The sequence below is a fragment of the Carya illinoinensis genome, chromosome 1, assembly GCF_018687715.1.
Source record: "Carya illinoinensis cultivar Pawnee chromosome 1, C.illinoinensisPawnee_v1, whole genome shotgun sequence".
Lineage (NCBI taxonomy): Eukaryota > Viridiplantae > Streptophyta > Magnoliopsida > Fagales > Juglandaceae > Carya > Carya illinoinensis.
In genome coordinates this window covers 52,119,840-52,133,550 of record NC_056752.1, presented here as the reverse complement: position 1 = coordinate 52,133,550, position 13,711 = coordinate 52,119,840, and the positions used below count along the sequence as shown (strand labels likewise).

Here is a 13,711-nt window from a genome sequence, read left to right as displayed (position 1 = left end):
ACAGAAAATTTGGATGGACTTTATTACTTGTTTTGTAGGTACGGCCTCTTCAAGAGCCCTAAATTATTTGTGCTTTTTTCTTTTGAGATGCTTTATCTTTTGTATCACATATGTCTCACATGCTTTTAGACATGTCTTATGTTCATTAGACTGCTAAATTTCTTAATTGTCCTACAAGGACTTCAATCATCGCTGAAATTTTAGCAGCTAGAATATGAGACATTTTGATATTATTGCATCTATAATTTAATTATCATCTGAATTTCTAGTTCACATATGATAATCAAGATAACGTTGAATTATTTCATCTTATTTGCTTCTAGCAAATTTTTTTTTCCACTCCTGATGGTAAGACTTTACAATAAAAGAATCTTCTGGTTCTTTTATGGACGTCCATATAAAAATTATTCGACTTATCGTAATTGATTTTGGACGATCAAGATAATTATGAAAAGATACAAATATTTTGAATCATATCACTTTTGATGTATCATAATATTTGACTCAATAATTGTATAATATCATCTCAAAGAGAAAGTTGGTAGTTTTTCCAATACAAGCTTATGGCCCGAAAGCTGGTAGCACTCGATATTGCTACTTCAGGAGCACATTCGATATTGCTACTTCAGAAGTACACTCGATATTACTACTTCAGGAGCACATTCGAGATATTCATTTTAAACATATCATCAATAATTCATAATAAGTATAAAAAGAATAAATAAAACTTGTATATCAATTATGTGAATAAAAATTAATCACAAATATAATTAACATATAAATTATGAAAATTTTAATTCACTATAAGTATAACTTGAGATGTAAACTATGTAAATAAATATAGAATTTATCAAGTAATAATAATGAATATAATCATTAATATTCACCTTAAGAATTATAGATAATATATTAAAAAATTTACTTGAAATAGAAGACTATTATCTTCAATATCATCAGAACATTCGTGATATTAGAGTGGACTTTTCTTCCATTTTCTTTCGCATCCTGCACTTTTTCAAAATATAATAGTACAAGAGAAATAGGTAGTCTTAGTGAGATGGTGGTACATGCTAGAGTGGGCCCGTGTATATATTATTATATTATATACTTTTCGTTTGGAGCAGGTAAGAGGAGCGGAATTTTGTATAAAATGGACCATTGACCCAAAGTAGACCCCACTTGCAACCCACCCACCTACCTTTCATAGTTCCCGCCCACCTACCATTCGTAGCCATGATTGACAAGCCTCTTGTCCCCTTGTCCCATTGTCACCTTTTGACCATACCTCCTTCTACTGATTAAAGTAAGAGCGTCCCTAGTCAGCTAGCAAAGTCAAAGTTAGCTGCTGAAATTTGAAGAAGTAAACAAAACACTTGAAAAGAAAACAAGGGAAAACAAGGGTCTGGCACCACCAAGAGGAAGACACTTTTATAGTCTCAAATAGTGATTTTCCTGCAGTGAGTTAACCCCAACGCAGAGCTATCTTCAGGCCATTCTGTTCCAGATCCGAAGCTGCCGAGAAGACCCATGAAAGAGGAAGCCATGCATCACTTCTCGGAAGCCATCTCGATTGTGGGTCATGGATCTACGAAGTCTGTGAGCAGGCACCTCAGTCACCTTATAGAAGGCACCTCGCACGGTCTATCCCTTGAGCAGATATGTGCGTAAATCAAGTCCTTGAGCAAGATCTAGTTCGGACTTGAAAGATCCGGATGAGAATGGGTATGAAGATTGGAGGTCGCTGAGAGCTCATTCTCGACGCAAAATGGCTTTGATTTTGGTAGCAGGATAGAACTGAAAGATTTTGGTTTGTACCCAGATGTCAGCGAAAGATTGGTCCGCAGCGGTGGAAGAGAGGAGATCGTTGGGCAGTGCAACGGTGACACTTATACACGAGTTGGCTAGCGCAGTGAGGACTTCCGAGTGGTGTCGTAGAGCTTAACTCTGTCGAATCCCTTTGATTTCAGAAGCTCCATCATTTTGATGGAGTTGGCAGGTTGTTAGCAAGTCGGCCATAGTTTATTCCAATTGAACCTCCATCTGCAAAGGCTAAAATTGATAGAAGCAAGAGCAAGTAGGAGACTCTGAGGCTTGCCATGCTCCCGGATTCTTTCTGAAGGAAACAGAGCAGGACAGAGAAAGGGGGGAGAGAGATATGGGAGCTAATAGAACAAATACAGAGAAAGGGTGCTCAATTTCGAGAAACTTGAGAACTAGGCGGCAGAAGGAAAATTCTTTCACGTATCGTGCTGATAACGTCTCGTGAATCAATAACAAAAGAGAGAGTTTCAAAGATAAAGAGAGAATGAGAAAGGGCCATTCTAATTGATTGTATGATATAATATCAATATACCCATATATATAGGGTTATAAAAGTCTTAATTGATGACTATGACTTGGTCAATTACGACGGCTAAATGTGGTTATATAATACAAGATGATTTATAACATATTATATATTTTTATATCTTAGATTTTAGATTTCGGTAAAAAATTCAAATATTTTATTACAAATTTGAATCAATTTCTACCCGAAACAAACCACAATAGTTACAATTCCTATTGAAAAACGAATATATTATCAAGTCATTTGGTTGGAGATAATTCCAAGCAACTCGTAAAATCTTAATATTTACAGTAGTTGGTACTTATAATTGACAAACACAAAAAATCTAAATCAGGGGGGAAAAAATACGTTTCACAAGTGGGTTCTATTATATTAAAAAATAAAAAATAAAAAAATATATACGATCAACTGAACTACCGATCATTCATGTAGCTAATCATATTAATAGAATATAGAATTTATTCAGCATGAAGAAGTGAGATAGCCCTTTCCTAAGAATAAGAAAAACTCTACTCATCATCTTTATATCACACACTACACATTATTTTTTATTTTTTTTTAATTTTTTCTTTAGCAAGTGTGACAATATGGATGATAAGTAGTATAATTCAATTAGTTAATTAGTAGAAATAAAATTTGTTGAACCCAAGGTTTCAAGTTTCATATGATTATAAATCTAAGTTTCATGTGATTATAAATCTACACATGGATTTTGATGATAACAAATGAATTCAAAGAATAAAGGAGTTTCAAGCTCAAGTTGTTCACACAATAGAATCAAGCACATCAAAGAACCAAGCATGGGCAAGAAAGAAACAAGTTCACATTAAAGTCATAGAGTAATGTTGTAAATCTCTTAAAATTCGAAATTAGGATTAATACTCAAAATTAATATTTTATCATAAAGCATTAAAATACATTTTCCACATGTGCATGAATATTTTTGAAAATTAAATTTGAAAATTTTGAAAGATGATTGATTGTCATCTTTTGCATGTGCATGCCTTAATTAAAGGGTTGAACTTTGAAAATATTAAAGATGATTGATTATCATCTTTCACATGTGCATGTTTTATTTGAATATTTTCAAAAGTGATTGATGCTTTTTTAGACTTATACAAAAGGTAAATGATTTTGTTTGAAAAATTTGAAAGGTAAAGTGTGCTCATTTTGTCATATACAAAAAGTAAAAGATTAGGTTTGAATTTTTTGAAAAGGAAAGTGTGCTCATTTTGTCATATGCCAAAAGTAAAAGATTGGGTTTGATTTTTTTGAAAAAGTGAATGATGTTGTCTTTGACAATTGAAAAAGAATAACCTTTTATTTGAATTTTTTGAAAAAGTGAATGATGTTGTCTTTGATATGTGAATCTTTTTAAATTTGAATATGAGGTCTCATATGCCTATAAATCATTTAAGAGTTTCACATTTACAATACCAAGAGTATACAACATTCATTCAAAGCTTTCATTCTCTCTTTTTTAAGCATTGAGCCTTAATCCTTGTTCATTTTGAGAGATATAGTTTGCGCTGTATTGTTCTTATTTCACTCATTGAGGAGTGTTTTCTGATAACCTACCCACTATCAGCTCTTGTATCAGAAAAAGGGTGTGTATAACCCTTGTGTGTATAGAAAGTATTCTACACGAGGAACAGTTGAATCACCACGTGTAAGGTGATTGCAAGTGTAGAGGGTGTTCTACACGGATCCTTTGTAGCGGTGTTGTTCAAAGGTGTAATAGGTTTCTATCTCCACATGAAGGAGGTTGAATAGTGAATTTGGGAATCCTCAAGGAGTAGCTTGAGGCGAGGACGTAGGCAGTGGGGCCGAACCTCGTTAACATACTGAGTTTGCTTCTCTCTTACCCTTACTCTTTATATTTAATATTGTTATTTCATATTTTATTTATATTTTATATTATATATTTGATTTATAATTGTTATTTTTTTAATACAACTCAATTCACCCCCCTCTTGTGTTAGTCATCTGGGCAACAAAATTAAAATTAAAAAATTAAATATGATGTAAAATATGTGGAATGATGAGTGGTAAAGTTGATCTCTTCCTAAAAGGCCTTTAGCATTTCATTTCACGAATGCATGCCAAATTTCCACAATTAATTATACAAAAATTCTATGTACAGTCATTTTTGTGGACTCCTTTGTACACTCCAGTGATATGATTGGTTGTGTATTAAAAAAAAATTAATCCAGCTAATCATATCAGTGGAGTGCGCAGGGAGTACACAAAAGTGACTGTATGTAGCATTACTCTTAATTATATATCCAAGATATTGCTAATGGCCAGATCATCGTGTTACGCAAAAGTACATATACAATTAGATTTATATGGATTCAGGAAAAAGAATATATATATACACACACAATTAAGCATGCTAGCTAGCGAGATCTCTGAATTGGTGGTGATCAGTTCCAAAAATGAGATCGTGCAAAGCTCGAAAATTGAAACGTAAGCGGTTTGCTGAAGATATATAATTGGTTGTTTTGAAAGAGAGAACTCAAATTAATTTACGTCTTCAATGTATTACGTACGCGTTATTGGCCTGGGGAGAAAATGCATGCATATGGGATCAGGCCTGAGGCTGGGACGGTACATGGTGGTAATAGAATATTAACTATTGGCCGGGGGAGACAGAAGAAATCATCAAGATCAGATCAGCATCGGCATGCTTTCTATCGCTACAAATTAATATTAATTAGTGAATGTATTGTTGAAAACCATCAACCAATTAAGGAGTCCAATACGGCTGCTCTGCACCGTCTTATATATATTATTGCAAATTGAACATAGCTGCTGCAAGTCATCACCATTTGTCATCAATATTTGTTGATATTTAGTAAAACTTATTCTATTAAAAAAGAGATATGATGTGTAAACTATGTGCATGCAAAACAGACAGATAGAGAGCTTTATTTAAGTGTTGTAATTTTGTATAAACACATTGAAATATAGTAAATTTTTGCTGAAGTAGACGTAGGCAAATTGCCAAACCATTTAAATATTATCTCTATCCAATTAATATATTTTCTGGACGGTTTTGAGTTCAACGTGTATGATATGATCAGTACCATATGGCATATATATATAGCCATAACTGATCTGATCTTATGATCATCATCATTTCCATTGGCCATATACCCTTCCTTATAAACTGATTTATGTTTCCTACGAAGCATTTTTAATATTTTATTTATTTTTTTGAAAAAATATTTCTTCTAATAATTAATTAGATCGAGAATTGTTTAAGAAAAATAGTACTCTTCGGCTCTTTGACATTAATGTATGAAGCCTTTTGAGTTAAACGATCGGTATATTTGCGGCCTTTTGGTTCACCTATTATATTATATATAAAACCATGAAGTTTACAAATATATATATATATATATATATATATGTATATATACCATGCATGCATCTTGGTCTTGCGCCCATTAAATATTTGATCATCGGTCTTCGATGGAAAGGCTAATTTATCAACAAGATTCTCGCCAAGAGTCTAATTAATGACTTGATAACATATGATCTAGTTCTCTAAATGTAAAATTTAAATTAGAAACCTTCTACCCTCTATTAAAATAAATAAATAAAATAACAAGATTCTCAATCCTATCGCTCGGTTGAAGGAAATGGTATATATTATACGTACATTGGTCTTGAACATATATATATATATATATATATATTATATGTGCATAAATGGCCGGATCAGTACGTAATATATACTGGTCAAAAAATTAACAAGCTGGACTACTTTCGATTGCCTGCACAAGTACGAGAAATCAGAGATCAGCTTGCACTTATGAGATATTGATAGAACGAAATCGTGTGTATGTGTGTGTATCAAACCAATGGCAAATTAATTAAGATTAATGTACTGTTCTACTTTTAAGTCGATGTAAAGGACGAAAAATTCACACATCTAGTATATCAAGATTTGATTTGAAAGAAAGTTAAATTTTAATTTAATATGACTCAAATCATGTACCTCAACGGTGTAGAAATTAGTTGTCCCCCAAACTAATTAATTAATTTGTAAATAAATCTTTCATTCCCGGCCTTGATTTTTTTACTCCTATATATTAATTAGTGGTCATACCTTTTTAATATATATATTAAAAAGACATGCACCATTCTTATAAACTAGATCAACCCTTTATTTAGTATTAAGAAATCCAAGTGGTTGAACTTCATCTTCTTGTTCAGGCCCCGATTGTCCTTTTCTCCACGCAAGTGAAGTGGCAGGTGCTTTTGACGTGGTCCGCCTGTTTACTTTCTTTTTCCTCCATGCAGATCCCATTCTTGTGGTTTTGACATCGTTACCACTTACCAGCATGTTTGAGCTCTTGTATGTGTGTCTCCATATATATATGCGTACACCCATGCACACGCATATATATATATATATATGCATGATTCTATATATAAAATTACTAGTTAACACAAGTAAACCTATATGATATACGTACGTACCCATTTTTAAACCTTATCATCCTCCCAATACGTACGCATGCATTATTCTCCACCACTATACACGTACGTGTTACTATATATGTTTACTTAGGATAAATGAGCTTCTTCTTTTTTTTCCTTGCAAACATGATCATCTGATCAGCCTTCAGAGATTAGTAAGCTGATAATTGGTTGAGAAAAATTCTGAGAATGTTTTGAGATATGTTTTTTTATTAGGTCTTGTTAAAGTAGATGGGAAATTTGAATAATTATGTTTTAAAATATGTTTTGTTTGAATATAATTTTTTATGGTAGTAATTTTTGTTAAAGTTGTTTTGATTTTTGTATTTTTTTTTTTTTTCACTTTTAACTAAAACCTAAGTATATAATTAGACTATCAAAAGCTGAGAATCGAAACAGAATATTTTTTTAGATTGAAATATCATGTTTGGATTGAAGTGGAAAATATCAATTTTGAAAAAAATCATGTTAACCAAACATGGTTTAAGTAGTTAGTGCATCATTTTCATATATATATATCTTTTTGATCACTAGCTTCATTTGATAATATTGTTTGCTAGTGGAACACGATTATGTCATTATTCGAACACTGTCACCGCATGGTAGTCACTTTTCGATCAGGTCTGTCATCCAACAATAGCTAGTTGGAGTACTTTTTCCATGCAGGCATGCAAGACAATATCATGAAGTACTCAGGATGCGTACCACACATGAATACAGCTTTTTATGACATTATCTTTGTCAAATTGAAGTGTCTAACCTAAGTTGGTCCCGAAGTTGACACTATTCAGAGCCATTCAAGATGGAGGCCGCATGCATGCCTCAAAATATGCATGCAATGTTTAAGGTTATCAAGTTCATATTTTGGACTATGACACTCCATCCATCACAAAGTACGTAATTATTCCGATCCATTAATCTATAATTGATAACGTGTTGAAGAATGGAGAAAAGTATATATCATGTGTTGGATATGAAACTTTTCTTCAAAATTATACGTATTGGCCGTTTTGATCAGCGACTCTCGATCGTCTTGCATACCTTTCAATGGAAATCAATTTCATTTATCATAATACTATAGACTTTCATGCATCCATTCACATGCATGTAATTTCACATTAATTCAAAGTGTGTGTGCCATACATACTCTCAAAGTAAATTATAAAATGAGAAATGATATTTGCAGTTTTATATCAGTGTATAAATTTCTTATATTCCATTTAAAAAAATGGTTAAATCTGATATACTCACGTGAACAAAATCATTTTTTTAATAAATACGCAAGACTTATATATCTTAAAATTATATATAGCATTACTCTTATAAAATACTTTGTCCATCCTATTAAATTATTAATGTTCACTTCCAAATTACGTACCGGTAATCATGACTGGCCACTTAATTAATTAAATGATACAGTATGGATAAATTGCGTGATCCACTTGATATGCACATATATATATATAATACGAACATTTACATCTTTATTTTTTTATTATTGTAAAATATTATATATAATCATAAAATGTGTAAATGACATATAATTATTTTAAAAAAAGAGAAAAATTAAATATTAAAATATTAATTTTTTTATATAGATCCTGTTTTTATTATTTTTTTAATAAAAAAACTTTACATTTGCACGCTCTATTATTATAAATATTATTTCTCTTTTGGCGCTTTTTGTATGAATGTTTTCATCGATAATTATATTGTCAAAATAACCTAATTTGCATGATATACTTGGTAGAAAGACACGTCATTCTTATATATAGGGTGGAGAAATTCTATTCTAATCAAATTTAGAAAAAAAAAAAAAACTCTCATCTTATATTTATTTTCTAAGCTATTGAATAATGAAGTTTTGTTGGATACAAGCAGATTTTGTGCACCAATTCAAGCATTGATGATTTTTTTTTTAAATATAAAAATTTATGAGAGAAGAAAAAAAAATCATATCTTATAAAACTTATTTTTACCTTCAATTCACATCGTTTCATTAAACATATACCTTACATATCAATATCGATGCGCGAATTAGTGTAAAAAGTATATTTGCAATAAGATTTTTTCAGATTTTAAATAAAAGTTTTGCTAAATACAAATAAAATCATATACAAATCTGTATAATAATACTGATTCCTTCATATTTAAAATTTAAATTAGTATTATTTTCAATAAAATATACTTTTGACTAATCACATTAGATTGATAAACATATTAGTACACAGTTCTACTTGTAACTAAATTTTTCTTATAAATAAAGAGTTTTGTTATGTACTAATAAAGTTACGTACTGTGTATCAATACTGATTTTTTTATATTTAAAATATAAATTAGTATTATTTTTAATAAAAAAATTTTTATCAATCACATTAAATTAGTGCACATATTAATATCAAATTATAATTAAAATGTGATTAGTGAACGTATCAGTGTCAAGTTATAATTAGATTTTTCATAAATAAAACAAAACGGATAGGTTCACTGCTAACGTGTCACGGGGACCCACCTACGGAGTAGGTAAGGTTGACATCCGAGTCAGCAACGAGCCTACGTGTAAAACTCATCGAGATCTAAGACATTGCATGCAGAGGAAACGTGGCTTGCATGAAAGAGTTCCACGGCGCCTATAGGCTATATATTGAGCCACTACCCTTCCTTTCTTTTCGACTGCGTGAGTCAAGGAGTCCCACTCTTTCCAAACTCTTGCTTAATTCTATTTCGCTTCCCTGTTTGCCTCTTTTGCTATTTCGCTTTCGAGGAGGAAAAACGCGGTAGTATTATTATCTATTTGGTCAGTGTTTGTTCTTGGATTTGGAGTTTTTCTTGCGAAAATGAAAGAAAGCATGGCAAACCCTTTGCATCTCAAATCTTTGAACCACATATCACTTGTGTGTAGATCAGTTGAGGAATCCATCGATTTCTATCAGAATGTTCTTGGATTTTTCCCTATCAGGAGGCCAGGCTCGTTTGATTTTGATGGGGCATGGTAATTAATCTCACATGCACAATAAGAGTACATACGAAAATTCTAATTCAGAGAAAATAAACAGGAATAAACGGATCAAGAACATAATTCTTTTCAATTATTCTCTTTTATTATTATTATAATTTTTTAAGTGAATTTTCATTTCTTCTCGATTCTTGTAGAAAAGTTTTGTTTTTGTTTTATTCTTTATATATAATTATCTGTGATGGGTTCTGGTTTCCGAATGTTGTCGATATATGTATAGGCTATTCGGCTACGGGATCGGAATACATTTGTTGCAAACAGAGGATCCAGATCATAACATGCCAAAGAAGACTGAAATCAACCCGAAGGATAATCATATATCTTTCCAGGTAATTTTCTGCCAAAATATATGGCCTTTCTTTCCTTCTTTCTTCTTGTTTGTCAGTCAGAACGTTGTAGAATTTCATCTGAAGAAGTTCTTTAAATGAAGTAGTAGATGAAATAACGGAATCATTCATCGTACTAGACAAACAAGGGACTGAGACAGATACAAAAAAGAATTTCAATTAAAATTTGTGTTGAGATGAATGGAGGGCGGAAGATTCTCGAGTTGTTTTAGAACAATTTTTTTAGAAATAGTTGATATTCAATATTTATGTGTCTTATTTGTCTTGCTACTTCAGACGAACTCTTAAATTTAGAGTCCAAATCAAGAAAATTTAATATGTCCTATTGAAAGCAAAATTTAAGTTGGGCTAAAATAAGGTTATGTTAATGCTCCTGTACGTGCACCCGACGTCCCAAATATATTCAGTGATGCGAAAATTCGAGCATGAGGTCCATGACGTTGCTTGTAACAACGTTAATTTATATGGTCTCTAGCAACGTTAATTAAACGATGAAATTCATGTGGTTGATGGGCAGTGTGAGAGCATGAGCACCGTGGAGAAGAAGCTGAAGGAGATGGGGATTACTCACGTCCGGGCGATGGTGGAGGAAGGTGGGATTCACGTTGATCAAATCTTTTTTCACGACCCTGATGGCTTCATGATCGAGATATGCAACTGTGACAATCTGCCCGTCGTCCCTCTGGTGGGTGAGATGGCTCGGTCTTGCTCGCGTGTAAACCTCCGGATGATCCAGCAGCAACAGCAGCAGATCCGAGTGGTCCATCAATAGAAGAATTGTTGGGTGGAGTGACGAGAATAAAACCATCCCAACTAGTTTGTCCCATTTTCGTGTCTCGTTTTGTGTCCTCTTTGTAATAAGACAACCTTTTAATTCTTAATGGGAAACGGTTGCTTTCCAACTTTATTAAGAATTGGAATTTCCTTAGCTGTCTTGCATATTCTGATCTCAAATGCCATGTTGTTATTGGCAACACCAACAACTTGACTTTTAAGTCAGTTCCGTGACTCATGTGTGGGGTACGGAGAGATAAGAATTGTGCGTGGTAAAGTGGTCACCAACTTCTAGGTTCTACTGAGTCTGCGATAGTTTGCTTTTGTTCACCTGAGAACCTGTAGAAATTGTATGTTCCAATTTGGATGAAAGAGATTTTCATTCTAGTCTATAACGGGATCTTTCCACTGGCTTCATTTTAAACGTCTATTCTGAGAGTATGCAGATTGAAGATTTTCAGATTGATTTTAGTTTTTATATTCAAAGATTGCGTATTCTTTTAGCCTATCAAGAGTTGTACGTATGGCTGCGAGTCCTGTGATGTTACCTTGAAAGACACGGGGAGAGGATTTATCTACTATTTCTGCTGGGTAGCGAACACCAAAATTGACCATGAACAGAGGCGCTTGAGCTTACCACCTCAACTCAGACACTCCAACAACCACCTATTTAGGAACTCTAGGATTCCATTCAGACTATTCACGGGAATTCTGCTCGTGAATTTCTTAAGAAATGGGTTGGGTTAAGACTGATTTTGGCTGTAATTATATGTTTGCAGTCAAAGCAGCTTAGCAGAAACTACCGAGTGAAGCAAAGACTTGAGACATAATGCCAAGTTCTAACACAGATTGTCAGATTCTAGACCTGTTTCCTTACTGGACGATGAGCTCAAAGGACCGTTGTGCCTATTGGTCCTCGTCCTTCCTTCCCTTCAACTCCCTTTATCAGATGTGAGGTCAGATCGTTCCCAAGTATCAAATTTAGGCCCCGCTTGGTTACATAGATGAGATGAGATGAAATGAAATGTTTTAAATAGTAATAAATAAAATATTGTTATAATATAATTTTTGAATATTAATTTTGTATTGGGATTTGAAAAAGTTAGATTGTTTATTATATTTTGTATTGGGATTTGAAAAAAGTGTAATGATGAGTTGAGATGAGATGAGATGAGATTTTTGGTTTTGGCTAACCAAACAAGGCTAATGATGACAGATTTTATCACCTAGAAGTCAACACCAATTTTTTTCACGTTTGCTATAATTAGAGTAGCACGGGTTAACAGATCATTCGCATTCTCAAAGCAGATTGTCTGAGCTGAAAGGTGTTCTAAAATACAAGCAATCAGAGATCTGTATTCTGTAAGAATAATGACCAAAGGATGTCTGTCTAGGTGCAAAAATATGTTATGAAGAACCATGATAACAAAATTTGCGTACGCCGAATGCTAACTCGATCTATGAATCAATGCTTTGAGCAAACTCGGCACATCTATGGCTTAATCAAGAACCGTATATACATGCTATAACAACTTTCAAAACGGCAAACAAATTAAGGAAAACAATTTATACTAAAAGATGGCAAATTTTAGTCTTTCATAGTTGAATGCCCAAAAACTTCATCTTTATATATGCTGAATCCACTCTAAAACATGCATATCCATTAAAAGAGTAGAAAGAATCAGCAACAAATGAAAAACGATACACAAACTCCATTAATACAGTGGCACGGAGATCGATCGAAACAGGGTATTTCACAGCCCCCTTGCCAGCATTTGCTCGTAATTCTCAATGGATTCGAGCCTTTGGATCAAGAGCTGGTGCCGGAACTTCTTGATGAAAGCCTCAGCACTTTCATCAATGTCTTGGGGCGGCTTGCTCTCTGGCTTCTTAGACACCGCCTCCTTGTTCTTCTTTAGATTATAAGACTTCACATCTCCCTTATCTCTGGAACCACTGGCCCCGGCCTGATCTCTTTCACGCTGTAGAGTTTTCGGGGTACTATCGAATGGATGCGACATGGAGCTATTCTTCATTACAGCGTATTCTCTTCTCTGAAGCAAACAAAACCGAGGATAGGAATTCTTGATCAAGTCCTTTGCTTCCACCTATAAATAGAAGAAAAAATTGTATTATTTTACTATGGAGTCAAAACTGCAATTATTTGTTCCCCACTAGAGTGAAGAAAGGTTTATAAAAGGAGGTTGGGAGCCCAAAGTGCACATCTTTGCTGACTTTGAAAACGAAGTAAGTAGGTAATTAACTATGAACTAAGCAAGTGACTGGAGCTTCCAATTTCTAAATGAATATATAGTGCGGCTTAAGGCATGGCCCCCGCATGGATTAGGATCGGAAGGTGCCGATCCAAGCGCCAGGTATCCCGTGATGGGAACAGATACATATATATGTTTGAATTATTAGAAGGAAGGAAGGAAGGAAGGTTCGTGGATGATTACTAATGAGGAAGAATATATAGCATGGCATTTATACCAAACTCCATAATTGTGTATAGATGCATTGCACGCACATGTTGTATCCAACAAACATGATGGACGCGTCTCGCTGCACATGTGTGAGCACATATTGATGAGTATGGTAAGTGGTCATCATCACGGCGGATGCCTTAAATCATAGATGTCAGATAATCAGGATCAGGAATGGGTTGAGGGGAGGGCTTGAATGAATTGCACTGGAGCTTGCATGGGTTGCCATTTTTTCTTTTTTCCTTTTTTCGAT

General features: G+C 33.5%; 2 protein-coding genes and 1 long non-coding RNA gene across 4 annotated transcripts; 1 reads left to right on the top strand and 2 right to left on the bottom strand.

Moving 5' to 3' along the window:
- Positions 1–895: 895 nt before the first annotated feature.
- Positions 896–2,317, bottom strand: LOC122303396. Its single transcript, XR_006240663.1, has 2 exons — positions 1,413–2,317; positions 896–1,315 (listed from the first exon to the last, which is right to left on the bottom strand). It is a non-coding gene; the product is annotated as an uncharacterized LOC122303396 (long non-coding RNA).
- Positions 2,318–9,433: 7,116 nt separating this feature from the next.
- Positions 9,434–11,367, top strand: LOC122283443 (metallothiol transferase FosB-like). 2 transcript variants are annotated; one of them, XM_043095220.1, is made up of 3 exons: positions 9,434–9,615; positions 10,075–10,183; positions 10,719–11,367. In XM_043095220.1, exons 1-3 carry the CDS (start codon positions 9,449–9,451, stop codon positions 10,971–10,973), a joined length of 531 nt encoding a protein of 176 aa, XP_042951154.1. In that variant the 5' UTR covers positions 9,434–9,448; the 3' UTR covers positions 10,974–11,367. The 2 variants fall into 2 exon arrangements, with proteins under 2 accessions (XP_042951154.1, XP_042951155.1); XM_043095221.1 differs by having other exon boundaries at positions 9,503–9,830; positions 10,719–11,112.
- Positions 11,368–12,577: 1,210 nt separating this feature from the next.
- LOC122283469 lies at positions 12,578–13,380 on the bottom strand. Its single transcript, XM_043095222.1, has one exon. The coding sequence runs from the start codon at positions 13,009–13,011 to the stop codon at positions 12,730–12,732; it is 282 nt and encodes a 93-aa protein (XP_042951156.1). The 5' UTR covers positions 13,012–13,380; the 3' UTR covers positions 12,578–12,729.
- Positions 13,381–13,711: the final 331 nt, after the last annotated feature.